We start from the raw sequence: 17,460 nt of genomic DNA, 5'->3' as shown, positions 1-17,460 counted from the left end.
CCACTGATTAGTATTTGTATATACATATGTGCCCTTTGGTTTCCATGGTCTTGTCGATTATTGTTCCAATGTCCGTTGGTCGTGTGAGTACCTATGCGTTGGTGCAGCTGTTATGCTGCGTGCTTTATATTTTTATTTTTTTATTTTATTTATTTCACCTTTATTTAACCAGGTAGGCAAGTTGAGAACAAGTTCTCATTTACAATTGCGACCTGGCCAAGATAAAGCAAAGCAGTTCGACAACATACAAAAACACAGAGTTACACATGGAGTAAAACAACATACAATCAATGATGCAGTAGAAAAAATAATAATAAAAAAAAATAAAAAAAATATAAAATAAGATTATATACAATGTGAGCAAATGATGTGAGATAAGGGAGGTAAAGGCAAAAAAATGCCATGGTGGCAAAGTAAATAAAGTATAGCAAGAAAAACACTGGAATGGTAGATTTGTAGTTTGAAGAAAGTTCAGAGATAAAATATAAATAATATGGTGCAAAGGAGCAAAATAAATAAAATAAATAAATACAGTAGGGGAAGAGGTAGTAGTTTGGGCTAAATTATAGATGGGCTATGTACAGGTGCAGTGATCTGTGAGCTGCTCTGACAACTGGTGCTTAAAGCTAGTGAGGGAGATAAGTGTTTCCAGTTTCAGAGATTTTTGTAGTTCGTTCCAGTCATTGGCAGCAGAGAACTGGAAGGAGAGACGACCAAAGGAGGAGTTGGCTTTAGGGGTGACCAGAGAGATATACCTGCTGGAGCGCGTGCTACAGGTGGGTGCTGCTATGGTGACCAGTGAGCGGAGTTAAGGGGGGACTTTACCTAGCAGGGTCTTGTAGGTGACCTGGAGCCAATGTGTTTGGCGACGATTATGAAGCGAAGGCCAGCCAACGAGAGCGTACAGGTCGCAGTGGTGGGTAGTATATGGGGCTTTGGTGACAAAACGGATGGCACTGTGATAGACTGCATCCAGCTTGTTGAGTAGGGTATTGGAAGCTATTTTGTAAATGACATCGCCGAAGTCGAGGATTGGTAGGATGGTCAGTTTTACGAGGGTATGTTTGGCAGCATGAGTGAAGGATGCTTTGTTGCGAAATAGGAAGCCAATTCGAGATTTCACTTTGGATTGGAGATGATTGATGTGAGTCTGGAAGGAGAGTTTACAGTCTAACCAGACACCTAGGTATTTGTAGTTGTCCACAAATTCTAAGTTAGAACCGTCCAGAGAAGTGATGCTGGACAGGCGGGCAGGTGCAGGCAGCGATCGGTTGAAGAGCATGCATTTAGTTTTACTTGTGTTTAGGAGCAGTTGGAGACCACGGAAGGAGAGTTGAATGGCATTGAAGCTCGTCTGGAGGGTTGTTAACCTGTTAGGGCTAGGGGGCAGCATTTGCACGTCTGGATAAAAAAAATGTACCCGATTTAATCTGGTTACTAATCCTACCCAGTAACTAGAATATGCATATACTTATTATATATGGATAGAAAACACTCTAAAGTTTCTAAAACTGTTTGAATGGTGTCTGTGAGTATAACAGAACCTATTTGGCAGGCAAAACCCTGAGACATTTTCTGACAGGAAGTGGATACCTGATGTGTTGTATTGACTTTAAACCTATCCCATTGAAAAACACAGGGGCTGAGGAATATTTTGGCACTTCCTATTGCTTCCACTAGATGTCACCAGCCTTTACAAAGTGTTTTGAGTCTTCTGGAGGGAGATCTGACCGAACAAGAGCCATGGAACGATGATGTCCCATTAGACACCTGGCGCGCGAGTTCATGTTGGGTACCCTCGTTCCAATACGTTATAAAAGAGTATGCATTCGTCCACCTTGAATATTATTCATGTTCGGGTTAAAAAAGGCCCTAATGATTTATGCTATACAACGTTTGACATGTTTGAACGAACGGAAATATATTTTTCCCCTCGTTCATGACGAGAAGTCCGGCTGGCTTAGATCATGTGCTAACAAGACGGAGATTTTTGGACATAAATGATGAGCTTTTTTGAACAAAACTACATTCGTTATGGACCTGTGATAACTGGAAGTGACATCTGATGAAGAGAATCAAAGGTAATGGATTATTTACATAGTATTTTCGATTTTAGATCTCCCCAACATGACGTCTAGTCTGTATCGCAACGCGTATTTTTCTGGGCGCAGTGCTCAGATTATTGCAAAGTGTGATTTCCCAGTAAGGTTATTTTTAAATCTGGCAAGTTGATTGCGTTCAAGAGATGTAAATCTATAATTCTTTAAATGACAATATAATATTTTACCAATGTTTTCTAATTTTAATTATTTAATTTGTGACGCTGACTTGACTGCCGGTTATTGGAGGGAAACGATTTCCTCAACATCAATGCCATAGTAAAACGCTGTTTTTGGATATAAATATGAACTTGATAGAACTAAAAATGCATGCATTGTCTAACATAATGTCCTAGGAGTGTCATCTGATGGAGATTGTAAAAGGTTAGTGCATCATTTTAGCTGGTTTTTGTGGTTTTGGTGACCCTGTCTTTGACTTGACAAAACATTACACACAACTCTTGTAAATGTACTGTCCTAACATACTCTAAATTTATGCTTTCGCCGTAAAACCTTTTTGAAATCGTAAAACGTGGTTAGATTAAGGAGATGTTTATCTTTCAAAGGGTGTAAAATAGTTGTATGTTTGAAAAATTTGAATTTTGACATTTATTTGGATTCAAATTTGCCGCTCTTGAAATGCACCTGCTGTTGATGGAGTGCACCACGGGTGGCACGCTAGCGTCCCACCTAGCCCATAGAGGTTAACACAGTGTCCAAAGAAGGGCCAGAAGTGTACAGAATGGTGTCGTCTGCGTAGAGGTGGATCAGAGATTCACCAGCAGCAAGAGCGACATCATTTATGTATACAGAGAAAAGAGTTGGCCCAAGAATTGAACCCTGTGGTACCCCCATAGAGACTGCCAGAGGTCCAGACAGTAGGCCCTCCGATTTGACACACTGAACTCTGTCAGAGAAGTAGTTGGTGAACCAGGCGACGCAATCGTTTGAGAAACCAAGGCTACTGAGTCTGCCGATGAGGATGTGGTGATTAACAGAGTCAAAAGCTTTGGCCAGGTCAATGAATACGGCAGCACAGTATTGTTTCTTATCGATGGCGGTTACGATGTCGTTTAGGACCTTGAGCGTGGCTGAGGTGCACCCATGACCAGCTCTGAAACCAGATTGCATAGCGGAGAGGGTGCGGTGGGATTGGAAATGGTCGGTAATCTGTTTGTTAACTTGGCTTTCGAAGACCTTAGAAAGGCAGGGTAGGATGGATATAGGTCTGTAGCAATTTGGGTCAAGAGTGTCACCTCCTTTGAAGAGGGGGATGACAGCAGCTGCTTTCCAATCTATGGGAATCTCAGACGACACGAAAGAGAGGTTGAACAGGCTAGTAATAGGGGTTGCAATAATTTCGGCAGATAATTTTAGAAAGAAAGGGTCCAGATTGTCAAGCCCAGCTGATTTGTAGGGGTCCAGATTTTGCAGCTCTTTCAGAACATCAGCTGAATGGATTTGGGAGAAGGAGAAATGGGGGAGGCTTGGGCGAGTAGCTGTGGGGGGTGCAGTGCTGTTGAATGCAGTAGGGGTAGTTAGGTGGAAAGCATGGCCAGCCGTAGAAAAATGCTTGTTGAAATTCTCAATTATAGTGGGCTTATCGGTGGTGACAGAGTTTCCTATCCTCAGTGCAGTGGGCAGTTGGGAGGAGGTGTTCTTATTCTCCATGGACTTTACAATGTCCCAAAACTTTTTAGAGTTGGAGTTGCACGAAGCGAATTTCTGTTTGAAAAAAGCTAGCCTTGGCGTTTCTAATTGCCTGTGTGTATTGGTTTCTAACTTCCCTAAAAAGTTGCATATCGCGGGGGCAGTTCGATGCTAATGCAGAACGCCACAGGATATTTTTGTGTTGGTTAAGGGCAGTCAGGTCTGGGGAGAACCAAGGGCTATATCTGTTCCTGGTTCTAAATTTCTTGAAAGGGGCATGCTTATTTAAGATGGAGAGGAAGGCATTTAAAAAAAATAACCAGGCATCCTCTACTGACGGGATGAGGTCAATATCCTTCCAGGATACCAGGGCCAGGTCGATTAGAAAGGCTTGCTCGTTGAAATGTTTCAGGGAGCGTTTGACAGTATATATATTGTGTATTACGGGTATCGTTCCGTGTCGTTCAACGAGGTTTACCCTCGCTTTTTTGTTTGGGTACAGCCCAGTGTTTTTGTATACATGTTTGTTTTGGGTGTATTATAAACCCCTATTGTGTATTCCTGTGCCTGTCTCCAAATCCTTTATACCAGCGTAACAGAATAATCAACCAATAAGGGAGACAGCGGGAATGGCCCGTCCGATGATGCTGCGACTGGTCTGTCCGGCACCACTGCAATTTCAGCAGCTGCAACTGGGTCGTCCGACGTCACCACAACGGGTCCGTCCGATGCCACTGCTACTGGTCCGTCCGACTCCGCCACAACTTCGGCAGCGGCAACTGGCCGTCCGACGACGACGCAACTTCGGCAGCTGCATCGGGTCCTGATCGACCCACACTGCATTCCTATGATCATCCTTGAGGTGTCGTTGCGCTGTCGGGGGGGGGGGTACTGTCACAGATCCCTCCGGAACTTTCATTGCGCACACCTGGCCCTTATTCCCACTGATTGTATTTGTATATATGTGCCCTTTGTTCACCATGGTGGGGTTGATTGTTGTTACAATGTCCGTTGGTGCGTGTGAGTACCTGTGCAGTGTGTTCTGGCTTTCGTGCCATTGTGGATTGCGCAGATGATTACGGGTCTCGTCCCATGGTTTAATCATTGTGTGCGTGTGTACTTATTCGAGGTACTCCTCGCTCTTTTGTTTGGGTTTCAACCTTGTGTTTTTGTTACATGTTTGTTTGGTCTTTGTGCCCTTACACGGCAAGCCGGAATTTGGGGTATAGAAAAAAAAACTATTACGCCTGTCTCCCGAATCTCTTCATACCAACGTGATAAATGTCTTGAGTCATTAAGTATTCAACCCCTTTGTTATGGATATTCTAAATAAGTTCAGGAGTAAAAATGTGCTTAACAAGTCACATAATAATTTGCATGGACTCACTCTGTGTGCAATAATAGTGTATAACATGATTTTGGAATTTCAAACACAGTGTCACATCCTGACCATAGTAAGTTGTTATTTTCTATGGTAGAGTAGGTCAGGGCGTGACAGGGGGTGTTTGTCCATTTTTGTATTTCTATGTTTAGTTTCTAGTTTTGTATTTCTAGGTTAGTTTTTGTTTGGCATGACCTCCAATTAGAGGCAGCCGGTTGTCGTTGTCTCTAATTGGAGGCCATATTTAAGTTGATGTTTTTCTCACTGGTGTTTTGTGGGTGATTATTTTGTGAGTAGTGTATTCCTGCTCTGCGTCACGGCTTTCTTGTTTTTTGTATTTCAAGTTTATGGTTTATTGCATTAGTTTCACGACTGAATAAAAGATGTGGAACTACGATCACGCTGCGTATTGGTCCAATCCTTCTGAAAGTCCTGACAGAATCACCCACCAACCAAGGACCAAGTAGCGTGGTATGGAGCAGTGGGAGTTGTGGACGTGGGAGGAAATCCTGGATGGCAAAGGACCCTGGAGGCAGGCTGGGGAGTATCGCCGTCCGAAGGAGGAGATCGAGGCAGCAAGAGCGGAGTGGCGATACTATGAGGTGCGATATCCACCAAGAGGCAAGGACGAGAGGCAGCACCCAAAACATTTTGGGGGGGGGCACACGGGCAGATTGGCTAAGGCGATTTTAAGACCTGAGCCAACTCCCCGTGCTTACCGTGGGGAGCGTGTGACCGAGCAAGCACCTTGTTATGCGGTGGTGCGCCGGTGCGCTCGGTGCAAGCTCCTCACCGTTGCCATGCTAGAGTTGGCTGTCAGCCAGGTAGAAGTGCGCCGGTTCAGCGTATCTGGTCTCCAGTGCGTCTCTTCGGTCCAGGTTATCCTGCGCCTGCTCTACGCAGGGTACCCCCCTTTCACCAGCACAGCCCAGTTCGTCCTGTGCCGGCGCTCTGCCCTTGCTTGGCGCAAATCACCATTCAGCCAGGACGGGGTGTGCCAGCTCTAAGCTCCAGACCTCCGGTGCGCCTCCGGAGCCCAGTACGTCCTGTGCCGCCTCCTCGCACTCGCCCTGAGGTGCGTGTTACTAGTCTGGCGCCTCCTATGCCAGCTCCACGCATCAGGCCTTCAGTACGCCTGCCCAGTCCGGGGTGTCCTGTGCCTGCTCCCCACACTAGCCCTGAGGTGCGTGTTACTATTCCAGCGATGCCCCTCAGCCCGGAGCCTCCAGCGACGCCCCTCAGCCCTGAGCCTCCAGCGACGCTCTTCAGCCTGGAGCCTTCAGCGGCGGTCCGCAGCCCGGAGCTTTCAGCGGCGGTTGGTGGTCCGAAGCCTTCGACGATGATCCATGGTCTGGTTCCTCCGGACATACAGAAGCGGGGGGATCAGCAGGCGGTGGGGGTACTACGCCCGGAACCAGAGCCGCCGCCATAAACATTAGTCACCCACCCTACCCTCCATTTGTGTTGTTTTTTTTGGGGGGGGGTTGTTGTTTAGGTTTTTTGTTTTTGTTTTGTAGGTGCGATCGGAGTCCGCACCTTTGGGGGGGGAGGGGGTACTGTCACGTCCTGACCATAGTAAGTTGTTATTTTCTATGGTAGAGTAGGTCAGGGCGTGACAGTGGGTGTTTGTCCATTTTTTGTATTTCTATGTTTAGTTTCTAGTTTTGTATTTCTAGGTTAGTTTTTGTTTGGCATGACGTCCAATTAGAGGCAGCCGGTTGTTGTCTCTAATTGGAGTCCATATTTAAGTTGATGTTTGTCTCATTGGTGTTTTGTGGGTGATTATTTTGTGAGTAGTGTATGCCTGCTCTGCGTCACGGCTTTCTTGATTTTTGTAATTCAAGTTTATGGTTTATTGCATTAGTTTCACGACTGAATAAAAGATGTGGAACTACGATCACCTTCCGAAAGTCCTGACACACAAATTCAACCACAAAGACCAGGGAGGTTTTCTAGTGCCTCGCAAAGGGCACCTATTGGTAGTTGGGTAATAAGAAAAAAGGCAGACATTGAATATTTGTTTGAGCATGGTGAAGTTATTAATTATAAAGTCACTACAAAGATACATGTGTCTTTCCTAACTCAGTTGCTGGAGAGGAAGTAAACCACTCAGGGATTACAACATGATGCCAATGGTGTCACGCCTGCTTCCACTCCCCCTCTCTGGCGCTTGAGGGTGCTCATCATTACGCACACCTGTCCCCATCGTTACGCACATCAGCGCTTCATTGGACTCATCTGGACTCCATCACTTATTGATTGCCTCCCCTATATCTGTCTATTCCTCAGTTTCATCCCCGTGTCAGCATGAATGTTGTTTTTGTTCCCCTTGTCCAGACGCTGTCCTTGTTTTGTTTCATGTCAGTTATTTATTAAATGTTCACTCCCTGTATTTGCTTCTCGTCTACCAGCATCTGTTGTCACAGAATGCTGACGCCACATTATTGGAAGCATCAGGGAGTTTTTTTTTGGTGACATCGGGTCCGGGTGCCCTGCCGAAGGAATCTGGGGGTGCCTCAGCTGGCTTGTCAGACTTACATGCCTTGGCTGGCTCGAGAGGTTTTCTTGCCTCGGTTGGCTCGGCAGGCTCCCATCCCAAGTCATACCTCAGCCGGCTCGTCGGGCTCCCACGCCTCGGCAGGCCTGCCAGGCTCGCCCCAGGTGGGACGCCGGGTGCCGCTCCTACAGGGGGGGGGTACTGTCACGCCTGCTCAAACTCCCCCTCTCTGGCGCTCGAGGGTTGATCACCAAACATTTCTGTAAAAAACAACAACGATAAGCCTTGCGTTGCTAATAATTATTATTTTTTGCGCTGTTGGCAGTAGGTGCATTTGATTCGGCAGTCCTAGTGCTGAGAAGGTAAAGTGTTCCCATTTTAAACCATTTCATGTGTCTGAAGGTAAAACAAAATATTTGTTTAACTATCCCAAGAGAGACGAGAAGCCTGTCGTTTCCAATGGGAGCAAAGGAATCATAGTGGGCAGAACAAGGTGGGCAGAGCCAAGCACGAGCAAGTGAGATCCTATTGGTGCATTCTAGGATTTATTTGCATATTTTCGATAGGGAAGGCCTACTCTGTAAAAAGTGCGTGTGCAATAACTAAAAACTATTTTTTGAAACTTTGGTAAAAGGTAAAGTTTACAAAATGCAGTCCACTCTGTTTTGTACATATTATAGTGTTGGAAACAGAAAACTGTATGGAGATCAAATATTTCATCGATGAGAAAATTTGAAGAATGTCAGCCAAAATCCATCTCGCTCCATCTTCTCCCAGTGCCGGCCACTGGGCTTCCACTCATCACCATATTTGGTAGTGGAAATGCCAACCTGGCAGGCCCAGAGAGCAAATCAAGTGCACCTATAGGCCTACCGCTGGTCAACAATTTGTTCATCACTTTTATAAGCCATAAAATGCACGTTCTTCCTACTTTCACTAAGGCTACAACCAGCCCTGCATCTGCAATGAATGAGTAAAGCAAAGTGTTTCAATAAGCTTGCGTTGTTATTATTAACACCTTGTGTATTTTTTCATATCAAGGAATATTTCACTTTCTCTGGTCATAGGAGTAACAACATGAATTGGTGCATGAGGCAGAAATAATGTAATGCGACTTGAGTTTCACCATCAGCTGGAAGACTGTGTCCCCTTTTCTCAGATGTGGAGGAAGGGAGAGAGGAGAGACGGTGAGTCAGGTGAGAGGCAGCCTCACTGCTGCACTCTCCCTCCCTCCCATCAGATGCAGGCCATCAGTCCAGTAAAATAAAAAAAAGCTAATTATTACGCTCACTCAGCTGTGCCTCACAATCCTTATTGCTATAGAACTGTTTTTAGTAGATTAATGTTGCATAGGCTTATGTTTTTAAAGTCATGTTTAAAAAATCTGAGTGGTACTCAAAGTGATCATGACTCAGAAAAGGTTGGTGACCAATTCTCTAATCAAATCCAGACATATTTAAATGCAATATGCTTCAGAATGACAGGAACGGTTTTGGCTGGAAATACCGGGAAAGGTGAATTATTCTCAAGATGGAACATTTGTAAAATATCTGGAAAATAATAAACCCTAGCGTACATGTGCTTAGACCACCAGGCCATGAGGTCTGTGCAGTAGCCTCAAGATCTGTTGAAAAGGGTTCAAGACAAACCTGGTAAGCAGTGACCTCCAGAACTCAGTCATCCAGTGTGTTTCACCATAGGGATGTGGGTTTCCGTAAGAGGGCCCAGTCTGCTGAGGACAAAGGCAGCTCGTCATCATCACTCCAACACCTCACCCTCTCAGAGTTCCTCAAAGAGTATGTCCCATTTCACTAATCTGGCTCCCATGCCACGCATGAGTAGCGCAAGACCCGCCTGGCATAATCTATAATAACCCATTAACCCTAGCCACCATTTTCTTAGACTAAGCCTGTTATGCTCCAGGGTGAAGTTTCCCCTGGTTACAGATCTAGGATCAGATTACCCTCAGCCAATCTTAACCTTAACCATTAGTGTGGGAAAGGCAAAACCGACGTATGATCAGTGTCTAGTGGCAACTTCACCCTACTCTGTCTTGTTCACCTGATCTAATCCTTTTTTTAAACTAATTGAATAACAACTCAATATGACACCTACCTCTTTACAAAACTGAACCATACCGCAACTTCTTAACCAGCCACGATACACTTGTCTTAACCCTATCCTAAAGTTTTTTTTTTTTATATCTATATATGAATTTGTTTTACCCTTATTTTACCAGGTAAATTGACTGAGAACTCATTAGTTACAGGGGAGAGGAGTAACCCTTCATCGCTACTTTGTCCATCTGAAGACAAGTGGAGCTCCTACCTGATGTCAACTATGATTCTAGCCAATGGCAGGATAGTTAAGGAATCCCAAATGGCACCCTATTCCCTATGTAGTGCCCTACTTTAATTTTATTTTCATTTTACCTGTATTTTACCAGGTAAGTAGACTGAGAACACATTCTCTGTCAACTTAATGACCAGATCCCAATGGGCATTTTGACCAGATCCCAACGGGCTTTTGTCTAAAAGTAAGGCACTATATATGGAATAGGGTGCCATTTGGGAGGCACCCCATGTCTTTGAAGTCTGTTACACCAGATGTTATCAGTATGGCTCGGTTCTGCTTTGACATGGAAAGACTGTGTATTGCATTGCATGTACTCTAACTGTCCTCCTGCCTCTAACAGAATACCTATCACCTGGAATGTCTACTCTACCTACTAGTAGTGTTATGAATAGCTGACATATTATGTGTCAAGGTCATGCCATGAATAGCATCGATACATCATTTAAACTGTTGGGTTATTCCTAACTTTCCAAGTATGTTACTAAGAGTGATGGTCTTTTTGACCAGGGGTGGCCAATCCTGGAGGCCAATCAATTTATCATGTTCTTCAATCTCTACACCCTGTGTTTGAGTTGACCACTCCTGCTCTAGATTAATGAGATAAACCTAGCTAGCCTGGTCCCAGATCTGTGTGTGCTCTTGCCAACTCCATGGCTCACTGTCAAGCCAGAAACAGACTGTAACCCAGGCTAAAATCTAGCTTCACTGTACTATGGAATGTCATACTGAAATTCCTTTCCTAAAACAGGATTGAGGACGAGGAGTGGGATAAATACATAATTCCCTCCAAGGTTGAGTCAGAGAAATACAAAGTCAGCAGAACCTTCAGCTTCCTGAAGAGCAGGATGTCCAGCCCACGTAACAAGATCAAGGTGAGCGCTCCGGGGTGAAGTTTCCCCAAGGTACAGATCTAGGATCAGCTTCCCCTCCCCCAATCCTAACCTTAACCATAAGTAGCAGAAATGCAAGACTGACCCAAGATCAGCGTCTAGGGGCAAATTCAACCTACGTACACCCAAGTGAGATAGACAACAAACACTCTGTTCGTTATTCTCCAAGTTATAAGAAAATATACTGTAGTACTACAGCAAAATCCAGTTCTTGGGTTAAAAGTTTAAGATGATCCAAACCAGACGTGCTACTGGACCTGTTGGACTCTCCCACACAAACCTTTAAACACCTCAGGATTACTATTCTGCTGGGAGCCATTGTCTGGGAATGGTGCCTTTGCTCAGGGAAGGGAAAATTCCCTTTCCATACATCTTAGCAACAGGACACAAAGAAAACATCCTCTAACATAATCTACAGACCCCCAGCGCAGAGGGATCCAAAACACATTGCATTATACACAATCACTCATATACCCATGTGCACTGAAAAGCACACAAAAATCCAATAAACTTTTATTTGTCACATGCTCCCTGAACAACAGGTGTAGACTAACAGTGAAATGCTTACTTAAGGGCCCTTCCGACAATGCAGAGAGAAACAAAGAGAAATAATAGAAAACTAATAACACGAGGAATACAATGACAAACAATAACTTAGCTATACATACAGTTGAAGTCGGAAGTTTACATAAACTTTAGCCAAATACAATTAAACTCAGTTTTTCACAATTCCTGACATTTAATCCTAGTAAATATTCCCTGTTTCAGGTCAGTTAGGATCTCCACTTTATTTTAAGAATGTGAAATGTCAGAATAATAGGAGAGTGATTTATTTCAGCTTTTATTTCTTTCATCACATTCCCAGTCGGTCGGAAGTTTACATAGAGTCAATTAGTATTTGGTAGCATTGCCTTTAAATTGTTTAACTTGGGTCAAACGTTTCGGGTAGCCTTGCACAAGCTTCCCACAATAAGTTGGGTGAGTTTTGGCCCATTCCTCCTGACAGAGCTGGTGTAACTGAGTCAGATTTTGTAGGCCTCCTTGCTCGCACACACTTTTTCAGTTCTGACCACAAATTTTCTATGGGACTGAGGTCAGGGCTTTGTGATGGCCACTCCAATACCTTGACTTTGTTGTCCTTAAGCCATTTTGCCACAACTTTGGAAGTATGCTTGGGGTCGTTGTCCATTTGGAAGACCCATTTGCGACCAAGCTTTAACTTCCTGACTGATGTAATGAGATGTTGCTTCAATATATCAACTTCATTTTCTCTCCTCATAATGCCATCTATTTTGTGAAGTGCACCAGTCCCTCCTGCAGCAAAGCCCCCCCACAACATGATGCTGCCACCTCCGTGCTTCACGGTTGGGATGGTGTTCTTGGGCTTGCAAGCCTCCCCCTTTTTCCTCCAAACATAATGATGGTCATTATGGCCAAAGAGTTCTATTTTTGTTTCATCAGACCAGAGGACATTTCTCCAAAAAGTAAGATCTTTGTCCCCATGTGCAGTTTCAAACCGTAGTCTGGCTTTTTTATGGCGGTTTTGGAGCAGTGGCTTCTTCCTTGCTGAGTGGCCTTTCAGGTTATGTCGATATAGGACTTGTTTTTCTTTGGATTTAGATATTTTTGTACCTGTTTCCTCCAGCATCTCCACAAGGTCCTTTGCTGTTGTTCTGGGGTTGATTTGCACTTTTCGCACCTAAGTAAATTAATCTCTAGGAGACAGAACGCGTCTCCTTCCTGAGTGGTATGATGGCTGTGTAGTCCCAGGGTGTTTATACTTGCGTACTATTGTTTGTACAGATGAACGTGGTACCTTCAGGTTTTTGGAAATTGCTCCCAAGGATGAACCAGACTTGTGGAGGTCTACCATTTTTTTCGGAGGTCTTGGCTGATTTCTTTTGATTTTCCCGTGATGTCAAGCAAAGAGGCACTGAGTTTGAATGTAGGCCTTGAAATACATCCACAGGTACACCTCCAATTGACTGAAATGATATCAATTAGCCTATCAGAAGCTTCTAAAGCCATGACGTCATTTTCTGGAATATTCCAAGCTGTTTAAAGGCACAGTCAACTTAGTGTATGTAAACTTCTGACCCACTGGAATTGTGATGCAGTGAATTATAAGTGAAATAATCTGTCTGTAAACAATTGTTGGAAAAATTACTTGTGTCATGCACAAAGTAGATGTCCTAACTGACTTGCCAAAACTAGAGTTTATTAACAAGAAATTCCTGGAGTCGTTGAAAAAGGAGTTTTAATGACTCCAACCTAAGTGTATTTAAACTTCCGACTTCAACTCTACATATTACTGTGCAATAGAATATCTCCCTGTCTACACAACATTAGCAGGTAATAGCAACATCTGACTGTGCCTTAATCTCTCTCTCTCTCAAGCTCTCTCTCTTCCTCACTGGTATATCAAATAAAACACCCCCCACCCATGGCTTTGGCTTCTCTGTGGCTTTCTGCACTGCAGGTGAAGGAGGGAAAAGAGAAGACTGGAAAGGAGAAGACAGGAGCAACTAACGTACTACACCAGTTTGTGCCAGTCTCTCCCTCAGGACCCTCTGGGCTGTCTGTATATGTGGCCTGTGACAAACCTGTCCCTGAGAAAGAGTTGCTGCAGTGTACCAGTGAGTGCTGTACTTTTTGTCGCTCTCTATTCCCTGTAGGGGACCATTGCTCAGGTCTTTGGCCATGTCTAATAACAAGGCAATTTGATAGCAATTCCAATCCAATAAGATTGCTAATTAGAATGTATTTATATAATCTTTAATGCTAACATGGAGGATAGTTTGGTCAAACTCTGTGCACAATTGTCTCTGCTGAACACTAGTATCTGATCACTGTGACAATTAACATACTCAGTGAAAGTCATAAAATGTCACTTCCTCCCTAGACTGCTCTCTGAGTGTCCATAAGGGCTGTCATGACTCGGCTGCAGCCTGTTGGAAGGTATGGGTCATCTACTGAACATATTATTTCACCTTTGACCCCATGAGTACTGTATATCACTGAGAACTAATGCTACATTCATGCCATGTGTTCGGAAATACAACTTCTAAACTCAGTTTAGTTGTTTGCATTGATGTGCTTTGAATTCAGAGGGAATGACAATTGACTAACACCTGACTTGTTACTTCAACCATAAACCGGAATTACGGCTAACATGCTCGCAAACAAACAAATTATAGTGTTCTAAAACATATTTATGTAAATAGGCTGTTTTTGATTAATAAAATATTGTTGTTTATAATTAACTGCCGAAAAAATTCTGTCATCAACGGTAATTTCCTTGGTAGGTGATATCAGAGTTCAGCATGTCGGAGAAGTTGGAGTACACAGATCTTACCCGAGTTTCCAATTTGTAATTAAGAGTTGGAGGGCCTACATAGAGCTGTCCACTGCTACACCTGGCTAACAGCGAAGCCTTGTCTAGCAGCGAAACAGTTCATTCAGCCTAATTTACTGCCTTTAAAAAAAATATAGCTGATATGGCTGATTTGCTTAAACCTCTTAAAGGATTAGCCCCTTTTTTTCAATTTTCACCTAAAATGACATACCCAAATCTAAGGCCCTGAAGCAAGGATATGCATATTCTTGATACCATTTGAAAGGAAACACTTTGAAGTTTATGGAAATGTGAAAGGAATGTAGAAGAATATAACACAATAGATCTGGTAAAAGATAATACAAAGAAAAAAACAACCGTTCTTTTGTGTTTTTTTGTACCATCATCTTTGAAATGCAAGAGAAAGGCCATAATGTATTATTCCAGCCAGGGGCAATTTAGATGTTGGCCACCAGATGGCATCAATGTATGTGCAAAGTTTTAGACTGATCCAATGAACCATTGAATTTCTGCTCAAAAGTTTGTGGCAGGACTGCCCAAATGTGCCTAATTTGTTTATTAATAACTTTTCATGTTCTTAAATGCACTCTCCTCAAACAATAGCATGGTATTCTTTCACTGTAATAGCTACTGTAAATTGGACAATGCAGTTAGATTAACAAGAATTACAATTTTCTGGCAATACCAGATATGTCTATGTCCTGGGAAATGTTCTTGTTACATACAACCTCATGCTAATCGCATTAGCCTACATTAGCTCAACCGTCCCGTGGAAGGGACACCGATCCCGAAGATTTATATAACAGCTGCACCAACGCATAGGTACTCACACGACCAACGGACATGGGAACAATAATCGACAAGACCATGGAAACCAAAGGGTACTTAAATACAAATACTAATCAGTGGGAATAGGTGACAGGTGTGCATGATGAAACTTCCGGGAGGGATCCGTGACAGTACCCCCCCTCCCGAAGTGCTGCACCAGTAGCTCAATGACACCGGCCTCGACGACGATTGCAGGAACGCAGTGCGGGTCGATCAGGACACGATTCAGCTGCCGAAGTTGCGTCGTCGTCGGACTGGCCAGTTGCTGCTGCCTAAGTTGTGGCGACGTCGGACGGACCAGTAGCAGTGGCGTCGGACGAACCCGTTGTGGCGACGTCGGACGACCCAGTAGCAGGTGCCGGAGTTACGGCAGGCGCCGGACAGACCAGTCGCAGCGTTGTCGGACCGGCCATTCCCTCTGTCTCCCTCAATGGTCGATTATTCTGTCACGTTGATATAAAGGATTTGGAGACAGGCACAGGAATACACGATAGGGGTTTTTAATACACTCAAAACAAACATGTATACAAAACACAAAATAGCGAGTGTAAACCTCGTTGAACGACACGGGACGATACCCGTAATACACAATATATAAAGCACGCAGCATAACAGCTGCACCAACGCATAGGTACTCACATGACCAATGGACATGGGAACAATAATCAACAAGACCATGGAAACCAAAGGGCACATATATACAAATGCAATTTTTTTTTATTTCACCTTTATTTAACTAGGTAAGCTAGATGAGAACAAGTTCTCATTTACAACTGCGACCTGGCCAAGATAAAGTGGGAATAGGGGCAGGTGTGCGTGATGAAAGTTCCGGAGGGATCCGTGACAATAAGAGGCAATCTGTCATTTCGATTAAGACATTAATGAGAGAGCTAGGACGGATATAGTCAATATAACTATTTGTTCAGAACTTGTACAGCGACAGAATTCAGAACATGGGCCGTTCTTACAGTGGGATAAATAAAGGGGGGATATAAGCAGACAATGAAAGCTCTTACATTATTCGATGATTACATTTCTCTAAAATGTAATCATACACTACTGATCAAAATTTTTAGAACACCTACCCATTCAAGGGTTTTTCTTTATTTTTACTATTTTCTAAGTCGTAGAAAAGTAGTGAAGAGATCAAAACTATGAAATAACACATATGGAATCATGTAGTGACTAACAAAGTGTTAAACAAATCAAAATATATTTTATATTTGAGATTCTTCAAATAGCCACCCTTTGCCTTGATGACAGCTTTCCACACACTTGGCATTCTTTCAACCAGCTTCACCTGGAATGCTTTTCCAACAGTCTTGAAGGAGTTTCCACATATGCTCAGAACTTGTTGGCTGCTTTTCCTTCACTCTGCGTTCCGACTCATCCCAAACCATCTCAAGTCGGGGGATTGTGGAGTCCAGGTCATCTGATGCAGCACTCCATCACTCTCCTTCTTAGTAAAATAGCCCTTACACAGCCTGGAAGTGTGTTGGGTCATTGTCCTGTTGAAAAACAAATGATAGTCCCACTAAGCCCAAACCAGATGGGATGGCGTATCGCTGCAGAATGCTGTGGTAGCCATGCTGGTTAAGTCTGCTTTGAATTCTAAATAAATCACAGACAGTGTCACCAGCAAAGCACCCCACACCATAACAAAGCCTCCATGCTTTACGGTGGGAACCACACATGCGGAGGTCATCCCTTCACCCACACCGAGACACGGCAGTTGGAGCCAAAAATCTCCAATTTGGACTCCAGACCATTGCTCGTGTTTCTTGGCCCAAGCAAGTCTCTTCTTATTATTGGTGTTCTTTCGTAATGGTTTCTTTGCAGCAATTCAACCACGAAGGCCTGATTCACATGGTCTCTGAACAGTTGATGTTGAGATGTGTCTGTTACTTGAACTCTGTGAAGCACTTATTTGGGCTGCAATTTCTGAGGCTGGTAACTCTAATGAACTTAGGTAACTCTGGGTCTTCCATTCCTGTGGCTTGAGCCAGTGTCATTGTAGTGCTTGATGGTTTTTGCGACTGCACTTGAAGAAACTTGAAAAGTTCTTTAAATGTTCCGTATTGACTGACATTCATGTCTTAAAGTAATAATAGACTGTTGTAAATCTTTGCTTATTTGAGCTGTTCTTGCCATAATATGGACTTGGTATTTTACCAAATAAGGCTATCTTCTGTATACCACCCCTACCTTGTCACAACACAACTGATTGTCTCAAATGCATTAAGAAGGAAAGAAATTCCACAAATTAACTTTTAAGAAGGCACACCTGTTAATTGAAATGCATTCCAGGTGACTACCTCATGAAGCTGGTTGAAAGAATGCCAAGAGTGTGCAACGCTGTCATCAAGGCAAAGGGTGGTTATTTGAAGAATCTTAAATATAAAATA

At 43.6% G+C, this 17,460-nt stretch overlaps 1 protein-coding gene across 3 annotated transcripts in view; it reads left to right on the top strand.

Moving 5' to 3' along the window:
* Window positions 1–17,460, top strand: part of LOC106587046 (rho guanine nucleotide exchange factor 28) — a 95,974-nt gene that overhangs the window by 60,387 nt on the left and 18,127 nt on the right. For 2 of the 3 annotated variants that reach the window (XM_045708843.1, XM_014174918.2), the window contains 4 exons: window positions 9,328–9,423; window positions 10,731–10,854; window positions 13,352–13,508; window positions 13,775–13,830. In XM_045708843.1, the coding sequence (XP_045564799.1) occupies window positions 9,328–9,423; window positions 10,731–10,854; window positions 13,352–13,508; window positions 13,775–13,830 (433 nt within the window). The remainder of the gene's footprint in view (window positions 1–9,327; window positions 9,424–10,730; window positions 10,855–13,351; window positions 13,509–13,774; window positions 13,831–17,460) is intronic. The other variant, XM_045708844.1, reaches the window with a different exon arrangement.

Source organism: Salmo salar, chromosome ssa26 (assembly GCF_905237065.1).
Source record: "Salmo salar chromosome ssa26, Ssal_v3.1, whole genome shotgun sequence".
NCBI lineage: Eukaryota > Metazoa > Chordata > Actinopteri > Salmoniformes > Salmonidae > Salmo > Salmo salar.
Note: the sequence above shows the minus strand (reverse complement) of the source record. Positions and strands in the feature narration are given on the sequence as shown.